This window comes from Cataglyphis hispanica, chromosome 5, assembly GCF_021464435.1.
Source record: "Cataglyphis hispanica isolate Lineage 1 chromosome 5, ULB_Chis1_1.0, whole genome shotgun sequence".
Classification (NCBI taxonomy): domain Eukaryota; kingdom Metazoa; phylum Arthropoda; class Insecta; order Hymenoptera; family Formicidae; genus Cataglyphis; species Cataglyphis hispanica.
The window spans coordinates 4117913-4140761 of record NC_065958.1 but is presented as its reverse complement, the minus strand read 5'-3'; the positions used below and the strand labels follow the sequence as shown (position 1 = coordinate 4140761).

Sequence of the window (22849 nt, the reverse complement as noted above, 5' to 3'; positions counted from 1 at the left end):
TAAGAAACCAAAGAACTTCGAAAATCTGTAGGAATATTTGTCGTTAAAATATTGCATGTATCGAAAATTTTGATCACAGAATAATTTATGTCATACGAATATAATATTTAAGTTCTAAATAAAATCAGTAGTTACACAGCTCTCTGTTTATCTATTTTTATAAAAAAAAAAGAACTTAAAATCAATACGATCTAATTTTTTTCATAAGAAAATTATACATTTTATATAAAAAATTTTAAAACGTATGCAATTTTGTAAAACCAAACCATTTGATGCAGTTTATTATTAACAAGATTAATGGGGACGATGAGTGCATATGTGCATATATATGCATGATGCTCGCGTGTGTATGGTTTTATGTATGGTTCTATAAAAACTTCATGCGTGATAATAAAAGGTTGCCTCGAGAATGAAAGTCCACGGTTACATTGATGTTATGAAATAATCATTTATTGGACGATGTGGCATTTGGTAAGACATACTTTCACGCGCGTGTCCCATAAACGGCATGTGAAATACACAGAAAGTGAATCACGCATGTATCGCAATATACCTCTTTAAGATTTCGTCCGAAGATTTTTTTGTTTTTCATATTACGTAATTGTTTTTATAGCAAACAACATTATATTTGAACAAACACGTTTATTTATGAATGATCGTTAAATGGATAGAAACTATATTTTATAAAATCGAACAGAAAATATTTTTAGCGCTTAAATAGTAAAGTTTTGCAATTTTTCGCAGGATAAATTTCCTAATTTTAATTCATAAGAGATATAGACATTTTTTTGTTTAACTAACTTTTATGGAGCGCGTTTAGGTCGTATATCATTTTAGTCGCACAGCATGCGAGAGATGAGCGAATAAATTTATTACATCGAGAGATTATATATATATTGCATTCGCATGTACAGGTACAACATAGAACTATGACAACGCTCTCGCGACAAATTGCGCGACCGCGGCAATTTTCCTTCTTGCCCAGAACGTCGTCGGGGGGAAAAACATTTCCTCTCCATCTCTCTTTTTCCTTCTCTTCCTCGCTCCTGAATGCGCGTTTCGTATTCAGTTAAAGCGAGTCGTAACGTATTCCCTAGTTTTGGTTCATATAAAACAATCGCTTCTGGCACGGGCGAGAGTGTCGTATCGCGCACGTCCCTCCTCGTAAATGGAACACCGGAATCCCGGAAAGTCGGCCGCGCGCGACTCGATGCGCGGCTTCCCCACCGCTGTCGGTGTTCTCGCCAGCGTCGTCGTCCTCGTCGTCGTCGTCGTCGTCGTCGTCGAGCAAGTCAAGCGGCTTAAAGTTATGGCCTCCGGCTTCGTCGCCCGCCCGCTACACAAGCGGACCCGAAGTTTTCCTCCTCCGTCTCTCCTCCGCACCGGTGATTTACGCGCTCGTACATCCGCGGCTTCGCTCTATATACGTTGGCCCCGGGCCCATCGCGCGGCTTCTCTTTCCTTCCGCTCGGCCGAGCCCGCTTAGCCCCGTTTTCGCTGCTCAGATCGAATTCACTCAGATCGACGGATTCGTCGTTCGTGCGATTTGATTTGTTCTTTCCCAATGTCGACGATATGGTTGCCGATAAAATTGTGCGAAAACGACGTAAGCGAAATAAAAATTATAAACGGGATTATGTATAACGAATAAAAAGTAATGTAAAAAAAATGAATAAAATTCATACATTTTATCTCGATTTTATATAAAAGAAAAAAATGACAATCCTAAAACAATATTGTTATTATGAATATTATAAATTTAAATTGCTTATTGTTCATTTTATGATGATAATCGACGCTGAAATAAAGCATTTTTTGCAAGAGTGACAGTTCATCGATATTTTTAACATGGTCATATATGTACCTTGCAACGGTATTTTATAATAAGTTATTAATAGTTGTTATCTATAATTAATGCAGACCGTTACACGCGCATATACTTGCAATAATCATAGAATAGATATGATATAACACTCTGTTTATTCTTCAATGTAAAATCTTATCATATCATTCATTATTGTTTTCTTTGTATGTAGACTTTATATAATATAAAATAATTAAGATAAAAGAACATCGATAAAATACAACAGATATAGAATAACATTATTGACATCTTTTTTTAGGTATATCTTTGTTTTGCGATTTTTTCTCATAAACTTTTATAATAGATAAATCATTTATGGCGCGTCTTTGAATTTTGACAGAAAATTTCTCGACGACAATAGAAGAGGGCGAATTTTTAGCAATAAGATTCTGTACTCCTACGAAAAAAGAAAGCATTTTTTTCTGCCACCCACATTGACTTCAATCCATATCACATCCATATACGTATATCATCGCGAAGTCCGAATATTGCAGCTCTGTATGTCGGCATTATGGCAATTGCTAACGACCGTTTGCTTGTATACGGTCTCGTAACATTATCCTTCTACCATATCGGGGTAATGAGATTTGCATTACAGTCGATCGCGAACGCATTGAAAGTAGAACATCATTGAATTATAAAATGACAGCATGCATTAGCGGTATAATTAAAATAAATTAGAATCCACTTAGATGTACGGCCGTTATATATGTTGCCATATAATAGGTGAATTCCAATACTTGAAAGATTCGCAGAGAAGCTGTTATGCTAATGCAACGTTTATTTATACCGTTGATTATCTAATTTCAGATTTATCTGCAAATTTCTTGATTTAATCGCGTTTTATAACATAATTCATTATGAATGTCATTGACATTTTTTGTCAAAAAATCTTACGATAATCGGTGGAATCTTTTTAGAAACTTATTATAAGATCTATTCTTTTTATAGATATAATCATTGTGTAATAATGAACTTCGCATTTTATTTTCTTATTTTTCTTTGTCGAACATTTTCATAGAAAATATAAAAGTTATCTTTGCCATTCTAGCAACTTGAAAAACAATCACTTTCTAATCATGGCCTGACCAACGAGTTGCATTACTACTGATAACATTTATATATATGTATACATAGAGCGGAAAACATATTTTTCGTTACAATCCTGTAAAATTTTCAATTTCCCAGAATTAATAGAATTTAATGAACAATTCCTTTTTATATAATATAATAAATTTAAATTAATTTTTATTTGAACTTTTTTTTCTTTCTCTCGAAATTTCAGATAGATTACAAATGCATATCGCATCATATATTATATAGACATTCTCCCTCACCATTCGGGCTTCTTTGATTGTCGTGATAAATCTTTAACGATAGATCGAATCTCGTGCGATGGACAAACGAACGGGTGTGTATAGTACAGAATCTCTCGAAATCGAATGACCTTCTCGAATGGACGGTGGATGAGAAGTTTCGGAATCGCTCGTTACATGCAGCCCGTGTTCCCGAATAGGATGTCACGTCGCCATGGAACGTGCGACGTGGGCCTTCCTCTTTCCCATCTCGCCGTTCGTTCTATCAGGCCTCTTCCTCTCTCTGTTTCATTTATATGTGTGTGTGTGTGTGTGTGTGTGTATTTTCTCTCCCCTCTTGCCCTCCTGCCGGTGTCGCACACTTGGCTCCCTGCGGGCGCAAAGCGTACGTGAAACCAGTGGGTCTCGTAACACATCCTCTCCTCCTCTCCTCTCCTCTTCTTCTCCTCCTACTCTATCCCTCCCTAGCCCACTACCGGTACTCTCCCGCTTCCGTACGACATCCATAATGTCTGTCTATTCACTCTCGACTGAGTCGCGCTGCCTCTGACAGCGTATGAATTCCAACTTGAATATGTATTGTCGGCGCCAAATTAATATATACAGCCGCGTGATCGCGTACTCCTCCGCGGACCCCGCGTTCTCCATATCGCTGCTTCTTCGCTTACCATCTCCTCGTCACTTTTCCTCCGTCTTCCATCCTTCACTCTACTCCCTTACCCGCGCGCAATGCTTTTCTGTCGCGCCGCTTCTAAATGTAATTTAATAATGTCTGCTGCCGCCGACGCTACCGGGCTACCTCCTCCTCAGAATCTGCTGCGTGATTCAACGACGCGGAATAACGATTTTTACAAGGAACCGTCAGGATGTTAACTCTCTCTCTTTCTCGCGGCGAGCCTTACGGCGGATTAATATTCTCCGCTATCTAAAAAGCGAAGACGAAATACGTCGCGGACTTTGTGAGACAGGGAATTAAATTTCACGGCGACGCGCGCGCTCGCGGGTTGCGTTTCCGTGCAATTATTGTTTCTAATTGTGCGAAAGATATGAGATAAAAGAGCGTAAGGGAGTATCAAAATTAGGCTGCCACTTCAATAAATTTCGAAAATATACAGTCGTGTTAAACGGAAATAAATATGACAGATATAATTTATGAAAATCAAAGAAAATTGATAATTGTACACTTGAACATTGAAATTGCAATATATGTACAAATTTTTAAATTTAGATAATTTTATATAACAATTGTAATGAATTAGAATATATAATATTTTAAATCAATTGGAGACAATATAGAGTTTATTTTTGCGAAAAAATTTATATGAAATATCACTCTCTATATTCTTCTAAATTTTTTGAAAATTGTTTAATATTTTTTTTTAATTTTTTAACTATGTGAATACTTATAAAGATAGGAATTTAGATATTTTACAGCATGAATATAACGATGAATACGATGAGTTAAACGAATGAATTCGCCGTGAATACGAAACGAGATCAAAACCAATCGTCAACATTACAGTTCGTCAGGTAGCGCTTTGCATTTCGTCACACCTCATTACCTAGATTTACGAAGACCGAGATAGACAGAACCACACGCGAATACTGTGACTGCCGACTAGGGAACGGCAGTTAATCTGACGAGACAGAGAATATCAGAGAGGAAAAAGCAGGAGAGATCAACGGAAAAATTGTGCTTTCAATAGTAATATTCGCTGAGATGGAGAATGCGGAATTGTTAAAAATATTATCGATGTAGAAAAGAAATAACGAATGCTAAAATTACACGAGTCACGCCTTGTTTTGCAAGATAACCAATGGGCTCTTATTCGTCATAAAAACTATCATATTTATTGTTGATAAATTTGAAAATCCTTAATTCAGATACGATTACATTTTTAGCATGAAAAAAGTTTTGAGGAATTTTCTATTTGTTTATAGTTAAATAACAGATTACTAATAGATTATTAATAATTAATTTAATTATCTTTTAAAAAGAAACCTGATATATATTATGTAGATATTTTTTATACATCATATTATTATATATATTAGAAAAATTATTATTCTATACATCTTAAAATATTCACTGTTTTTCTCTTCTTCCTTCGAATCGCTTCATTATAATTTCTTTTCTTTTCTTTTCTTTTTTTTTTTCACCATCACCTTTGCTTGTATCTCTTCGCTAGCTCATTCTTGTCACTCTCTATGATGCGGTAGATGCACAAAATGACGTATTGACACCTTCGTCCACTCATCCTCACCATTTATCGCGAATAGAAGGCTCGAACTACTCCGCCACTCTGCCGAACGGACACGGCGGATACATATTTCACGGCGGGCAAAGCACGTCGATGCGTTTCATCCTGCTCTAACATCCGTCATATCGTTTTTTTCTTCATTGTTCATTAATGCGTTTGCCACATACATGACAGGTGTTTTTTTTTAAATATATAAACTGGCATAAAATAGGCAATATATATAAAACAAAAATCTTGCTTTTTGAACTTTTTAATCGATGTCATTGTAAAAAATATTTGTAATATCGTGAAATTGATAGAATTATTTGCAAAGATATGTAAATATACATATAGAATAATGAAATTTTCAATTACGTTGTGCAAACTTGCTTAATGTTATAGAAAATTCATAGTTTTCGAGTCAAACAAGTTATCATGTGTGTTTATGGTAATACTACAAACTATATGTATGAGAGAAGTAAATGCATTTATATGTCATCTGCACGTAATTTGCTGTCAATTTGAAATGTCATATTATAATGACATTATTCGAATAAATTTGAGAAAAAAATTGTGTTGCACGTATGTAGCAATTTTCAAAATACCGTTTGCACTAGCACGCTTGAACGACTTGATTGATATGCGTGGAGAATCAAATTCGTCACATCTGGATGATTTCCAATCTGTTTGCTTTTTTAAAACGCTTATTTTTTTTTATATTTGTTACGCAAGATGCACGAGTCTTTGAGGGTTATTGAACGTCCGTTACATTGTATCCAGCGTGCGATCAATTAACCCTCTCTTTAACTTGATGGAAGATCAGTGAGATTTGTATCGCGACGGCTTGGTTCAGCAGTGATTAAATCTAGTACGAAGGAAACGCCGAGAATACACATGTTATCGACATGTCCGTTTTTGATTCCGTTTTTTTTTTTTTTTTTTTCAATCAAAGATTTTATTTTTCTCGCGAATAATTGCTTCGTGTAAATCTCGAGCGGCCATTCGATCGCTCATCAATGTCATCTGTCATTACGGTGTATCATCGGCATTTATCGGCTTTGACGTTTTAGTCGATAACATTCCATGAATTAAAATTGCTGAGATTTATACGCGAAAACCCAATGCAATGCTTCTTCAAATAAGTTGGCGTATTTATCACTATTAATTGTTATTAAGAATATATTATCTTTATATTGTCACTTATTTTAATAAAGATATCAGTTTATGCGACAATTTTTCTTAAGTAACTTTACAGTTTATATTTTATAGTTAACAATATATTATATGAAATACCAAAAATCAAGAATTAAAGCTAGATAGATTTGACGTAACAATAATCTCTTTTTAATAAACGTTTGGCAAAATCGCTACTCGTAATTATACGAGAATATCTACGTGAAATTAGCGGTAATTGCAAACACGTGCGCGTTCATAAAGGAGACAGGAAAGTCCTAACGATTAAATAGAAGCGGGGAAACGTCGGAACTCGTGATGTGGAGAAAAAAGCGTGGAAAATGGTTCGGCGAGCATCGTCGAGGGAATGAACGGTGGGGGAGAGGAGGAAAGGTCCACCGCGAAAGAATCTCTCGAGGAATGCGAGCGATCCCGGGGAACGACGGCGTCGACGTCGAGGGTGAGTTTTTGCTCGATTTGCTCGAAAGCGGAGAAGATTGCGACCTACGGCGGTAACGACGTCTTCGGCAGAATCATCCCGGTGATGAGACCGGGAATGGTTACGCAACACGCGTCCCTCGGATCGATAGCGTGCATGTATGCGTGTTTCCGCGGAGCCACGTATGATTCCCGTACTGAGCTCGAGCTCGAATACCTTTTTGGTATCGACTGTACGCCAGTTAGTTTGCGGTTCTTCCAGGAATTTGAACCCTATGATCCTTGGCACTGATCCCTCTCGTGTTCCGAATCTTCGTCGAGGGCTGCCGCTAGACTTTGAAGGCCGCTGCCGAGAAACGGGAAAGGACGAAGGGCCAATAAGAAGGCGAGCGCGAGCGACGTAAGAGAATTCCTCGACGATAAGCCCTTCTCTTTTCACAAAGGAACTGTGAAAGCTAATAAAAATCGGTCTGTTTCTTTAGCTGCTATTACGCTCGATGTCGTAATGAAACTACAGCGCATCGTAGGCAAATTTGATATCGTTGGGGCAAGTGCTCCTCATGTTGCAAACACCGATTTTGCCGTATTGTTGCGTATCGCAAGCCAATAATTTTATATTTCTGACGATATCTTTGTTTGAACATTATCTCGAATCTTGCTCAGCTGTTACAAAATGTTTCGTAACTATTTTTAGCACGAGTTTTATATATATATATATATATATATATATATATATATACTAATTTAAATACATCCTTTTAAATGTCTATGTCTATATGAACAAATAAATGACATATTTTTGAATCTTGTAATATTGGCTTTAATTAAATTTGCATCATTAATTTGTACGATTCTTCTTTAAGGAGAATGTGATGTTTGACTTGTAATTGTACACTTGAAAATCGTATTGTACACTTCCGCTCCCTTTCTCTCAATTTCTTATCGCGAGTCGAGGTTGTAACAAATTACCGATTAACAGGCATAGAAGCACGAGGGCTCTTAAGGAGGTGATGTCACAATAATAACAAACAATTGCAACGTCTCGTTTGTACGACTGTACCCTAACGAGCCTAAGCTAGCCCTCATTGCATTCTATTGGTCGCACAAGAGAGCCGCTCGCTCTTTGTGTGCCAGTCTCTCTCTATTTCTCCTCTCTTCTTCTTAGGCATCTGCCTGAGAATTATCACGAGACTTGAGGGAAGGAAAGAGAGAGAGAGAGAGAGAGAGAAGGGACGCTGAATTAGTCATAAGTCACTCAGCCGCGGCTTGTTAGCGTCGTTAACCATGACCCCGGGATATCGTCTTCTCTACGACGGCGTTCCGTTGCGTTTTCGAGTGGACGGCCGGCATGGCGGAGGAAGACCATAAGCCTCGAAACACGATCAGATTGGATGGTATCTCTCCGCGATTTCGCGTTCTAGATGCCATTCACTTGAATGTCGCTTCGTCGGGATTTCCTCGATGAATCCGAACCGGACAACGCGCGATCGATATTGCTTGCGAGGAAGATTTCGTCAACAATATGTTTAAATATATTTATCTTTAAGAGATTTAGGATTTGAAAAATTTCAATGAACGTAGAAAATATTTTTTTTTTTAAATTATTATAGTTATCAAATATTGTGTGATATAAATTGGAAAAAGCTGCCTATATGAAAACATCGCGCATATATATATTTTTTTTTTTTTTTTTCAATTTTATGTTCTATAAACGTTTATAAATGCCTAGCTATTATTTTAATATTTAATAGATTTGAAACGAATGTATTTGAAACAAAATATTGAATGTTGCACTAATTATTTGCATTGTATTATATAATTAAGAAAATTAATAATAATAATAAATAAATAAATACAATTCATTATAAGATTTACTTATTTGGGATAACTTTCACCATAAATTTAATTTACGTTCTTTTAGTTCTAGAAATAAATACACACAAGTTCTTTTATGGAGTGTCATTAAAAAATTCTGCATAAATATTTTATTATTGACGTAGTTTTACGAGTCCAATTTACTTCTAGGATGGAGAGTATTGCGATAAGAAATTATAGCATTTCTTTGCGGGTTTTTTCAGTAAGATATCTTGTAAATGTCACATGAACAATATACATTTAGGGTCTTAGAGAAGAGAGCGCCAATAGGACAAGGGATAGAGACCGCGATATAAAATCTGTGTGTCCCGTTATTCGATACTTTTCCTCGATTCCGCAAAATCGAGATAACGATTCAAACGCCCAAAGGGCTCAAGATCGTAAATTCTTGCGCTGGCCTCGACGCTTTCGTAGTTTCGTATCTCTGACGCAGGACGAGAGAGCGCGCGTATAGTATGAGATTAAGATACGGATACACTCCATTTAATCAGCCCGCGGGACCGGAGAGAACCCCTCGATATCCATGGAAAGCACCTGATCGCCGTCCCCTTTCCACCATTGCAACCAAACGAATGGAGAGAGGAATTCGGGGAGAAGGTGGAGAGGGGCGATTAAAAGGGAGGATATATAGGGATGTAAGAGAATGACCGTCCGCGTTTCTTTCCAAATTTCGTCGCTCCGGGAACAAGGCGAGGGAGATGCGCGCGGGGAAGAAGCAAAAGTAGGAGGAAATAAGGACGAGATAAATTCACGGCTTTACTGCGTCCTTAAAGTCGCGGGGAATCTCTTTAACGACTTGGCAGACCGCCACAGTGGTGGTCTTGGTGGCAGGAGGAGAGCTGCAACGCGCATCGAAACGCTCGCTCGCTCGTTCGCTCGCTCGCAAATGTACACGCGGATTCGAGCAGGCGAATGCGAGCTGAAGCGTGTGAGCGAGCGACCGCGAGAGAGAGAGAATAGGGCTCGGGTTATCATTCATTCGCTCTCGAGCGAGCCGCGAGAGCTCTGTTAATGACAGTCCTGTAGAATTACTGCGGAACTTCAGGGAGGCGCGCGACGTGAAGGTTGAAAAACGCACGAGAGAGAAAAGATGAATCCATGGAGCGAAATTCCGCCAACGGGCAAAGATTATCATCTTCTCTTCAGAGAGATGACTCCTCCGTCGTCCTCTCTTCTCGCTCTCTTTCTTAATATTTTCTACCAAAAACTCTTTCGCCAATTGCGTTCTCGAGCCTGCTGCTTCAGAGACATCGCTCCTTGAGAATGCTTTATTTTACTATTACTGTCAGATCCAGTGGATTCCGTTATTGCCTCATTACTATCGAAATGTCTCCGCACAAGATGAGTAACGCAAGATTTGAGTTTGCGTAAACTACAATCGAGGAAAAGAGAGCGAGAGAGAAGAATGGTTGAGAGGATGGCCTTCAGAGAGAAAAGTTCGATTCTCCAAGATCTACGGGCAAACTACACGATAAGAGATTTTAAGAATCTAGGATGAAGCTCTCGATGTCCTCTCTGTCCGTTCAGATTTGGCCTTTCGCTCCACGATCCGATCAATTTTTTCTCTCTTTCTCTTTTTTTTTCTTTTTCCACTGTTTGTTCAACGTAATAGCCCACCGACGAATCGAGTTTTATCCTACCTACGTGAACTCCGAAATGACGCCGTTATCATTAAGAACGGTCTTATCGGTCGTAGGGAGTGACCATTATCTCTGAGCTGTTTCTGCCGCCCGTCCAACGAAGACATTCTCCTTTCGAGATATAACCTCGTTGGTCGAATCTGGAAAGTCCCGATGGTTTCGCGGAAAGTAAAGATCCGCAAATGTTCTTTGATATCACAACATCACGTGATATGAATCGAATGAAACGTAATTGTAGCTGGAGGTTACCAGAAAATCAAATTGTGTTTCTATTGAAGAGAGAAATAAGAATTTCAAGCGCGATATTCTTTCAAGCTTATATCAGCTTTTACTGTTGCTATCAGAGACCAAGCGAATGATAACATGGGTTGGCATGAAATTTGATGTCTTACAGACAACGCGTGTGTATATTTAAAGCATTAGTAATAAGTAATATATTGATAATTATATTTAACGATATCTCTTTGATGAAAAATCTAATGAGCATATTATATTCGTTTAATCTTTGATACGCATGATTCTAACAAATTATAAATCGATATTATCATTAATAGCTGTAAAAGTTTAGAAACTGATATCGTTAAGACGCATTTGAAATATTTAACTTCAATATTCAAAATAATTACACTTTAATATTTATCAGAATGTTTGATAAGCGATGAAAATATTTTACGTTTATCGCTTGTGTAGTGTAGCAAAAATCTTACTGAAGCCTTATAAATTCACTAAAAGATTTATAAATATATAAAAAAAAAGAAAAAAAACGTCGGGACACTTTCTTTCATCGTTCTTTTTCAGTCAGCATTCAGCCTATCGATCTACGAAATTTTTTCATTGTCATTACTTTCGCAGCGATCCCTTCGTCAGCTAAGAGAAGGTAAACATCGTAAAAAAATTCTCACTTATCCCCGAGTGTTTGTTTAGGTCTCGCGAGAGAAATATCATCTCATTATGTTGTCCGAAGAAATTGGTGACATAACTTCGGGATCATCTGTACTCGTTTACCAATATTAAAAGCGGCACATCACAACTCTCGCAATGTTGAATAATTAAATTATATATATATATATATATATATATATATATATATATATATATATAAAGATGTTTGAACGAGAAGTTTAAACGAAATATTTAAACAGAATGAAATAATGGAACGATAAAATAATCGTGTATCTTGTATAATAATATTTGACATTCGTATAAGATGAGAACAGGTTCTTAAATCGCTATGATTTAACATACTTGTAATGATTTCTCTAGCGAAATTTTACAACACGATGAAGAAAGCAGTCAAGTTATGAATCCAAAGACGGATGGTCTCTGGACTTAACATGAAAAACGTAATTCCTCGATTTGTATGCTTACAGTTACAGTTATAGTTACAGCGTCATCCGGCGAAAAACGTTAGCGCAGCTATTATGATCGACTGCGGACAAACAGACTTTTAAATTATTATAGAATTCGGATATATTGTTAAGTTATAGTAATTTTGGATTTAACGCGAGCCAAAAGATGGGCTAAAGAACGTGCTCGTCTCCGCGAAATCGTAAAGCCGATTAGTTTTGCGTTTAACCGGAAAGCTGCCGGCAATTCTCTCTTTCGCGCACGTTACTCTCAAGTAGCAGTAAAAGAAGCCGGTTTATCATTATATAGTGCGGCGAAACAAAGGAAATCACAAATATCTTCCATGAAAATTTCTCTTTTCCCGTCTACCTTCCCGGAATAATCTAGGAAATTGTAAAAGATCAACTCCCGTTTTCTCGAACATGAGTCACACGTAGCATTATAAATGCATTCACCTTTTGTTTTGCGATGAAACGCAACACGCTGCATATAATTAATATTAATGTAATACATTATAATAGTTTTATTAAAAATATTTTTAATTTTTTAACTTTTTTTCATGCGTATTATTCAGAAATAGAAGTTTAAATGCTTGTGATTTATTTTTCTTGTTTAAACCAAAAGTTTAAAATGTATTCATTATTATAGTAATTATTAAATATTAATATACATTTGAAACTGATTAAGTTATAATTAAATAGTTTTCACATTTTACAATTACGACATATTTTCACTTTTATTCTTGATACTCGCAATTCAATATTTATTCTGCTTTTATTTTAACTCTTGACGGAGATTTTATGTATTTTTTCTCTCATATTCTCTTTTCCTTATCTTCGCTTTCCCTATTTTCCAGATTGATTTGTTAACACGTATAAATATGTTTCTGCAATATTTCATTGATTTTAAGCACTAGACATATATAATTTATGATTGAGCTTTTGCAGAATTAATTGAAATCCGCGCAGTTTTAAACGCATTAATATTGTTCAATTCGCAATGATGATTAATGTTGTTTTCCTCGAAAATTTTCTCACGGATTAAGTTGACGGGTTAGATCAGCCGCGTCTATATGGAACTCTATGCTTCGGAGGTCAGGATTAGTAAAGTTCAGTTGATGCCAGAGCAAGCCCTGGGGAAGGAGAAACGATCCCTAAGCGAGTGATAAAATTCCTTTCCAAGTTATATTAACGCCGTTAGTCGTACCCACGGTGCCCCTGGACGAACTTTAATCGTGAATAATGAAGGAGCCCAGCGGCGATTATTTTTCTCGCAGAAGGGACTGGCAGCATTAGACGCAGCCCTCGAACTTCAGCGCGGGACCATTTTTTTGCAGTTCCCGAAGAATCTTTGTCAGACAGAAAAATAAATTTGACTTCTTGCTCGTTATTTGATTCTGGACACACTTATCGTAAATTATGGTATTTAAAAATGATCGAGAAAAAAAGAGAGCCTTACACATTTCCCGTTTAAATTTTAAAATCGGTTCTAAAAGTCTCGGTTCATTTATTATTAGTACAAACGGTCAATTTCTTAAATCCATTTAGTTTTACGTATTTTTAAATTGCTTAAAGAACTTAACATAAAACGCGCGCGTACTGCTCTATTGTTAAAGTTCTTCAAATAAATGTAAATATTTTATTCTTAAAATTCAGTTCTTAAAAAAATATTATAATCATATTATAATTTAATTATCTGTTGCACAAAAGAGACCGTTTATTAAGACATATGTGGTTGTCATGACATTAAAAACAGATTTCTCAACCTATTACGTCGCTATCAGCGCCGGCATGTAACAAAAGTTCTTAAAGTAGCTTTATAGAAGGCGAATAGCTTCATTTGTAATAGCGTCAGACAAAACCATCGCTTGTAATGGTAACCGTTAGGGCGAATAATAAATTGGCAGACAATGCCCGAAGGAAGATACCCGAAGAAGTGCACAAAGAGTGCTTGCGTCAGCTATCATCTGTATAACTTGCAGACGGAAAGAAAAATAATATGGCTGTGTTTGACATCAGTATAATTTACTTTTGCAAAATATCGTACCATTTCCAATAATTAGTACCATTATCGATTGTTGAGAAAACTTACTAAAAGATCGCGACGATATGCTAGTTTAGAATAAAAACATTAAAATAACAAGAGAGCAATAAGAATTTTGGATCTTGAGAATAGATATTGTTAAATTGCATACATATAACAGATATTAGAAAATTAAAACGATTTCAAAGTTGCTGATTTATTAAAAATTTATTGAAAGATTAAGAAAGTAAAAAATAATATGCGAAATAATTAAACGTATTAAATATTTTCTGTTTTTGCATTTTTTACCGATTATCGCTTATCTCATTCGTATTAATTATAAGTTTTTTTTTTCTTATTATATTTTTTCTTTTGTTATTACAATGTAACAATTTTTGATTTCATTAAAATAAATGAAAATAATAGCGTCGGGGCGAAAACAATGTTAATTGATTCCTACACAGAACTCAATAATCGAATTCTTGCACAAGCGGACAGACTATTGTTTTAGATGTTGGTAATATATACTTAAATATTTGAAAAAATTAAACTTAACTATTTGATATTAAAATTGAAATTTAACATAGCTATTATTTGTCGATTATTTGCTTCGCGAAGTGCGTCCAAAGAGAAGTTGACAGGACGAAGGACCCGAAGGAGACTTAGCCAGAATGGGATGCTATAATCTTATTTGTGGGGTATAGTTGATGCATAATTCCTCGCAGAGAGTAGCATAACTTTGTACTCTCTCCAAGGAACTGTACCAAACTAGCACAGCCTACGGGAGAATACCAACTTTGCAAACTCGCGAGTAGTTGCGTTGACGGCGATGTACTTTCCCATATGGGATGCTTGATTCCTACAGATAATTTCTACAACATTTGCGGACTTCTCGCCTTTATGAGCAATTTAAACACATTATAAGAGTGTTTCGTATTTTGATTTTATATTATGTAATTTAACTTTTGCGGACGCATTTGTGACTAGAATATTTTTTTAATACATTTATTGTAGTTCAATTTACCAGTTTTAATTATATCTAGGTAAAACAGCATCGAGATTTTAATATTTCAATAATTGACACAAACTGTTAGATTTATGCTGATAAAATACTTTTTTTGCATATGATCTTTTGCAAAATTTTAATGCGAATTATTCTATGTAAAAATATAAATGAATCATTATATCAATATTTAAATGTTAATAACTAATATTAAAATAATATAAGAGATATATAAGTTTACATATAACTTTATATATATTGTTTAAGTAATCTTATTTTCCTCTTTTATGATCATTAAACGTAAGCCACAGTAGCGCCCATTGCCACCACTTTAGCGTAACTGGCTCGGCGGGATACTCAAGAGACGTTGCAGACCCCTAACAAACCCTCTTGTCTTTTTTTTCTAGACATGCTACGAGATGGAGAGGTACCTGAAGGACGAGCCGAAGTTGCAATCGTATAAAAAACTCCCCACGGAACTGGACACGGCGCCCTGGAACCTCTTCAGGGCGCCATCGATTTCGTGGACGACGTCTACCGGAACAAACGCACAATTCGACCCCCCAATCAAAATGGAGGTGAGTAATCAAATAGTTTTTTTAGACTATTGTTAACCTCGTTACTATTAAATCGTTTCACATCACATTTTTCTATATTTAAACTTTAATATTTTATATATAAATAATGTTTATTTAGTCTCTATAGTCATTTTATATATATATATATATATATATATATATATATATATATAATTTATTATTATTAAGATATATAAATTACTGATAATTTTATTAGTCTCTCAGAAAAATTAATCTCCATTAATCTTGCGAACATTTTAGAAAATTATTCCAGTTTCTTTTTTTTGATCAGGTGACGACATCGGACGAGAGGGATCCCCTCTGTTTGGACGACATCAAATTCAGTCCCGGCGATCATAATGACAATGGCCGTGATAGGGATCTCCTCGACCGTCACCTCGATTCCTTGTCGATGTCTTCGGCAAGTTCGGCGTGTTCAGCGCTGTCCTGGGACAGCTCACCCTCTCTTTCCTGCACGGCGCTCATTCTCAAGAAAGAGCCCAGCGAAGACCTCGAGGAGGATGAAGAACACGAAGTATGTTATAAATTCTTAATAATTTCTCAATTAACAATTTTCTTTTTTTTTTTTAATATATAGTAGCTTGTTAAAATTGATACCCGACCAAAAAACATAATTAATCATATCGTGATTAAATACTGATTTGTCTACTCCGGAGTAGAAATATTATTTTTGTTTTATAGTTTTTTTTATAGCAATGTAATAAAATACTTGATAAATCTTGATGAAATTTTAAATCTACAAAAATTATTATTAACACTCCTGTATATTTATATATATATATTTTTTTTTATATCTCTTGTATCTTTTCGATTCCGTTATCATAATCTCATTGCATAATATACGCGATATTTTGCTGCTGCAGGAGATAGAGGAGGAGGAAGACAGCGGATGCGAAAGCGAAGGTCAGATCCTGACGCCACCGTCGAGTCCTGGGTCGGGTCAAGGTCATTCCAACTCCAGTCACTCGTCGAGTGGGAGTTCGATGCCCGACGTGCACAACCTCAACCTTCATGGCACGGGTGGCAGGAGCGCTATCGTCAGGGTTACTACCGGCAACGCGCAAGGTGTCGCAAGGTAAGCGTTATATGTACTTCTCGAATTGTATTTACGTATCGCATGTTACGATCGATGAAAGAAACATTCTGCTCGGTCGCTTTACGCTTTGGCGTTTTTTTTTGTTACTGCTATTCTTGTCGAATAAAAATTTAATCCACTCTAGAATTGTGAAAGAGGCAACACGGTTAACTTGTCCTACGAAAGACGGATGTGCTTTAGTTACGTCTCGCTCGGAAATTATCTTGATTGACTGTAACCGGAGTTATCTGACACAAAGTGGCTATATACGCTTTCCGGGTTGGTTTATCCCATCTAATTCTCGTTTGCAGCAATTTTCTACAGGAGGAATTTACAAATAAAAAAAAACTACGTATTTATTTTAAAAAGTTAACATTTTTTATCGGGATGTAATTTCTGAATATCCTAAGTTCTCATTGCGTCGATTAAGAAGCGTGAAACAATTTGCTGTTGCGGTCCGTCATTAGCCCGTTGCCGGAATTGCGCTCCTCATGATTCGCTCGCGTTTCTTTCGAAGCACGAGACGTACACCGATTATATGTCATTCTACCGATCACGCTACTCCCCGATTCGCGCGCGTTAAACCCATCGAGGAAACGAATCGTGACACGCACAGGCCCGTTTCAAACGGGGAAACGGGACCCGGGCACGTCCGTCGTGTCTCGACAACGCGCGCAACGGACTAATAATTATGACGAGGCCAATGCATAACCAATGAGAGGAAACAAATCGCGTTTTTTGTAGACTGATCTCCGTCACGGCAAACGGCTTCCCCGCGGTCGCCGGCACGCAACACGCACACGCGGGTGCAACCGCGGCCACGACCACCGTGGCCAACAGGCACCACGCAAGGAGCAACGAGCACAGTCCACCCGATACGAAACGCAGGATACACAAATGTCAGTTCCCCGGATGCAAGAAAGTGTATACCAAGAGCTCGCATCTCAAGGCCCATCAAAGGACGCACACGGGTGAGTGAATTAATGCAACTGTATGTAGTAGTTGATTTGAAGCCGACGCGGATATATCGAGTCTGTCGATAAATTAGTCGATCGTGATCGCTACCGGTGCGAAATAATCCGATAGTCCGTCGCGACATATCACGCGAACCGAGATAATAATCATCGGAGTAGTCGAATTGAACTATTATTACGACGAGCTACACGCGTACGGTAATGAATACGTGCACGAGAAGCGTTTACAAGCACGTCAGCGCGAGTTGTGACAAATTTTTCAAACCACTACCTGACACTTTCGCTACAGAAACAACGGGCGCATAATTAATTACGGGGCCCGAATTAGGGGTGCTTCGTTATTCGCGTCAACGCGTCGAGCGAGACTATCTCGCTGATGAAACGAAGCAGACAAATGTAACGCTCATACATTCGCACATTCATCTCTGATGGAATCAAAACATCCGCTTGACATCACGTGCCTCTCTAATTGGCCATTGTTGTATACGAGTATTTTTCTCTGCTCTATTGTATTGATAAATTCTTCCAACAACGAAATACTATACGACGTGTATATTAGATCCATTTCGTTTATTTTTAATTTTTATCCATCTTTTTATTTCTATCTAATGTTTTATACAGTTTAATATTATTGAAAATTTCTGTAGTGTATTGTAATAGTTTTATAGCAATAAAAAATAATATACATATGCGTATGAATTTGATAGATTTAATGCAACTTATTAAATACGATTTAATTTTCAGAAAACTTACAGAAATGTAACAATTGCAAAATTATTTTGTTGAAAAATTATGTAAATCTATATAACTGATATTATTTGAAATTATTTATATATATTTTTGCGCTTGTCATGTCATATTAGTTATTGCCATACATAGATACTCGATATCTTTATTAGTTTGTGAAATGAGATAAATTTTTCGACAATTTTTGCATTTTGATATAAAATAAGATGAAGTTCTCCTCCATTATAAAGAGATAATGCCTTTGCTACTTCCGTGAGCTACCGTTGACGGTGCACGTTACTGCTCGAACGCGATATTAGCATGGTTCTCGCTATCCTCCTTTCTCACTCGATCCTTTTCGCGGTCGCTTGCGGTGAGCGATGGCAGGCAGAGAGATTGTAATTAACCAACTCTCCTGTCTTCTCCGTCTCTTTCGCCTTCTCTCTTCTTTGCATCATCCATCCTCCTTCTCCGTTTTATCTATTTCTCTTTGTTTCTCTTTCTTTCTGTCGCTCTTTATCCACGGTTTTTGTCGCGTCACACTCAAGCTCTACGGTTTTGCCAGTCGTATGGTACATTCTGCGGTGCGGTGTACGTGTCCTCGCGCTTCTATGGGTTCCCTTAGCGTATAACTTAGGATACTGCATCGTTGGCGAGGGTGAGAGCGAGACGGAGAACGAGGGAGGTAATAAGGGATGGGTTGGCCGGGACGCCTTCATCCTGCAGCGTGGCAGGTACGTTGGGATTGCTTCTCGCGGATCGTTAAGCAGAACTGCTAACTACGGGATTATGCATACTGCGGGACCCGTCCCGCAATTATGACTTTGTTATGAATTCGTCCTGACGCAAGGATCTCTCTGTCGGCGGAACGGCTGCGCTAGACGACGGACGGCGGCTCTCGCCGTAGGACGTTTATCTCGAGACATTTACGCAAAAGAGGTGTAAAAGCGCCCTCGGGTATCAGTTCGATCGCGTTTCCTCTTTCCCTTCCTTTTTCATCACTTCTACGCGTATCTCATACTATCACGATGCAAATATATATTTGCTTTGCAGTTGAAATGTTTCGTGCAACGGTTTTTGTGTTTTTCCTTTTGAGATTTTTGACCGGTCGAAATACTTTATGAGAAACTGGATAAAACATGGCGATATATCTCCTTTCTTTCATACGAAAAAATTAAATTATAGTAACTAAAACATTTTTTTCTTTAATTTTTTAAACGCATATTTGAGATACATAAATATCTACTTTTTATATTATAAAAATATCCTAGTGGATTATGATTTTTTTATTTGATGTAGTAATTATGTATAAATATTATTTTTTTTTATGCAAAAGATATATCGAACTAAGAAAAAAATAAAAAATTTAGAAACATGTTTGTGTCATGCAACATAATGTCAGAGAAACAATTACGCAACTATTTCTGTACTTATTGATTATATCCATTCGCCGCGTGAAGAGATTTCCGTCGTGATTTCGACGTCAAAAAAGTTTGACGAAATCCTCTTTCTGAGTTCGCCGTCGGGAGAAAAACACGATCGCGCCGGGAAACTTCGGGAAGCGAAGCTTTTCGCGGGGATGGAAATGACGGTAGACTTTGATCTCACTCGATGGAATCTAATTACCCTGCGGACAAGAACTCGCAGTAGCGGGACACGAAACGAAGCGTGTCGTCGATCGCGAGTCTCGACGACGACGACGACGACGTGAAGGTTCGTTACGAAATCCATCGGCGAAGTTTCTCTTCGGAAGGACCTCTCAGTATGTACATGTACGTATCCCCCGCGCGCACACACAGAGACAACCGAAGGAGATTTCCCTATTTCTGCTTGATCTGGTCTCTTACGTTTGACGGCAGACGCGACGATAGACTCTGTCTGTATCTACCGAATCACGTTATCCAAGACAATAGGCTTAGCACCGATTCTCCGATCCGATTAGACGACTTAACAGTCAAGATCACCGTCTAAGTTTGCTAATTCTCTCCTAACGAACCGATCAAATGTTATCATCAAACAAGGAGCTTACTCATCTTGCGATCGATCTATCGCGAACGATTCATAAAGATCTGATTTTTCTCTCTTTGAATGCATTTGAAGTTCGTTTGAAACAAACGACATTAGTTTCGTAAAAAATCGTGGAAATATCTCTTGCATCTTGCTGATCTAGTACCTCGTAATAATTTTGCATTTTTATTGAAGTTATGCATCATTGTAAAACGCATTTTCATTCATCGTTTAAAACATATCATTCAAATCCGCGAGTTAATTAAAACGTTTAATGGATTTTGATCTTGCGTAAAGAGGCTAATTTGAGCGAAGCGCGGGGCTCGCTTACGGAACGGCCGCGATTTTTCACCGTCACTCACAGCACAGCCAGATTTACGTAGAATTTGTGTAATGCGCGATGAGAGAAGAGAGAGCTCTGTAATCACGTTAATTATAAATCGTAAAAGAAAATGGAAGAAGAGACAGAAAGAATCTGGTTATAGAAATAATAATACCAGAGGAAAAACCCGCGGATAAACTCTTTGTCCTGTCCCCGTGGTGTTTTTACGAGAATAAAAATGGACTAATTCTTCCTTTTCTTATCGTGCTTATCGTCCTTTTCGCTATTAGGTACGCGAGCGGGTCCTTTCTAGCGCCGCGGGAATTTCGCAGGGCCCTCATATCCGATTTTCTCACGGGATGTCAAGGAATTATCGATCGCCGTCCTGTAGCCTCTCACATTGGCTGTGTATAACAGCAGGAGAAAAGAGGGATGAAAAGGTGGGAAGAGAGATTTCCAATTACAGGGACTTTCCGTTCTGGAATTCCATTCCGCACGTCATTGTTCTCGTGTCGCGCGCCACGGACAGGATTTTGATCCTTCGACGATGCGAGAGTCCGATCGCTTTCATCGAGACACTTAACAGTCCTTCACTTCGTTTCGAAAAGTGGATCGTCATCTTGCATATATATGGTGAAACTTCACAAAGAGCGATTTTATTCTTCTCCGAGTTTAATCGACAATCGCCATTACGTGTGATTATAGGAAATGAAATATTAGCATTCGTCGATTTACAAAAGTGCGAAAATGTTTGTTGGAAAAAATAAATATGCAGTATTTAATTTTGTAATTAATGAGAAAAATAATATTGTATTTAATAGAAGCTATTTCTAATGTATATGTCATGTGGAAAAATCTTCACCTTTGGTTATCATATTATTAAAATATGTTATATATTCTCTCCTACGATATTTACGATTGCAAGGAAACGCGAAAACCAAAACGGGGATATAAATGATTCGAGCATGATGATGCACATCTTACGCATCTATACGCATAATTTTACCCGATTGAAAAGTTTACGTACAGGGTGTATGGGGGAGGCAGTTACGGTCGAAGAAAGAGAGCCGATCGAGATTACGTACGAGAGATCAAAGTAGGTCAGCCAAAGTATAATAATTTAGCATGAGAGCGCTTTAGAGAGAAACGTACAGCTTTCTGCGATCTTAAATCAAATGAAGAATGGAACGAGCGAGCGGCGGTTCGGCTCCGGGAGCTTATTTATCAACGTAGCTCGCGACGATGAATCCGCGCTGTCGAAAACAGTCTGCTTATATACATTGCTTCTGCATTTCCTTAGACGCGTCAGCAGTGTATCTGCGAACAATAGGATTTCGAAGTATCTCGCGCCAGGAGAGAGGGGCGGGAGGGGGAGGGAGGGAGGGGGGGGGTGAGCGGTATAATCGAATTAACCATAAATCCAGCACATTTCCGCGCAAATGGATATTCTTGATTTATATTCGGTGAATGGTCCGCAGCGCGTAAGAAACGAGCGGCGCGATCGCCCGGTTAAAACATGACAATGAAGTAAGAAATAAATTTGCAAAACGATTTTCTTAAGTCTCCAGAGTGTTTCCAACACGAGAAATATATTAATTTCTTCTATAATCAATTGTATCATTTGTTCTATCACATTCCTCTTTTGTCTCTTCCCTTTTTTATCTTATTAATATTTAAATCACGTATATATTTACAGAACCCGCCTCTTAATCACAAATACGTTGCTTTATTTATAAAAGAAATGAATTTGATTATTAAAATCTGCATCAATGCGAGGAGAAAAAATACGATGATAAAATTGATTATATAAAATTAATTGTTTGTACATACACTTTCAGAAAATAAAAAAAATGATCCGACGTGGAAAATAATAATGATACATTAATAATATATTGATCTCATTTGATATATTTATATGATGATATTGGACGATCCATCGGCGTATGATTTACGCACGTCGATAGTTTGTCGCTTATAAACGAGTCTCGATTATTTTTCGCCGTGGAAACATCGAGCACGTGTGGGGGACAACTGCGTCGCGACGGTAATCCGAAATTTGTCGGTACATTGATTCGGAAAAACGAGCATTCGCGGGGCCGGCACACATCGTTGCCCCCCCCCTCCCCCTCGTACTCCATTACTAAAAGTTTCTGGTCGCGGTGCATCGCGGTAATGCGATTCGTAAATAATGGCTCGAGAAACTGAACTCGGCGACCATCCGCCTTCTT

At 37.5% G+C, this 22849-nt stretch overlaps 1 protein-coding gene across 8 annotated transcripts in view; it reads left to right on the top strand.

Moving 5' to 3' along the window:
- Positions 1-22849, top strand: part of LOC126849571 (Krueppel-like factor 6) — a 307018-nt gene that overhangs the window by 264896 nt on the left and 19273 nt on the right. For all 8 annotated transcript variants that reach the window (XM_050591528.1, XM_050591526.1, XM_050591524.1 and 5 more), the window contains 4 exons: positions 15326-15496; positions 15789-16031; positions 16381-16592; positions 17337-17563. In XM_050591528.1, the coding sequence (XP_050447485.1) occupies positions 15326-15496; positions 15789-16031; positions 16381-16592; positions 17337-17563 (853 nt within the window). The remainder of the gene's footprint in view (positions 1-15325; positions 15497-15788; positions 16032-16380; positions 16593-17336; positions 17564-22849) is intronic.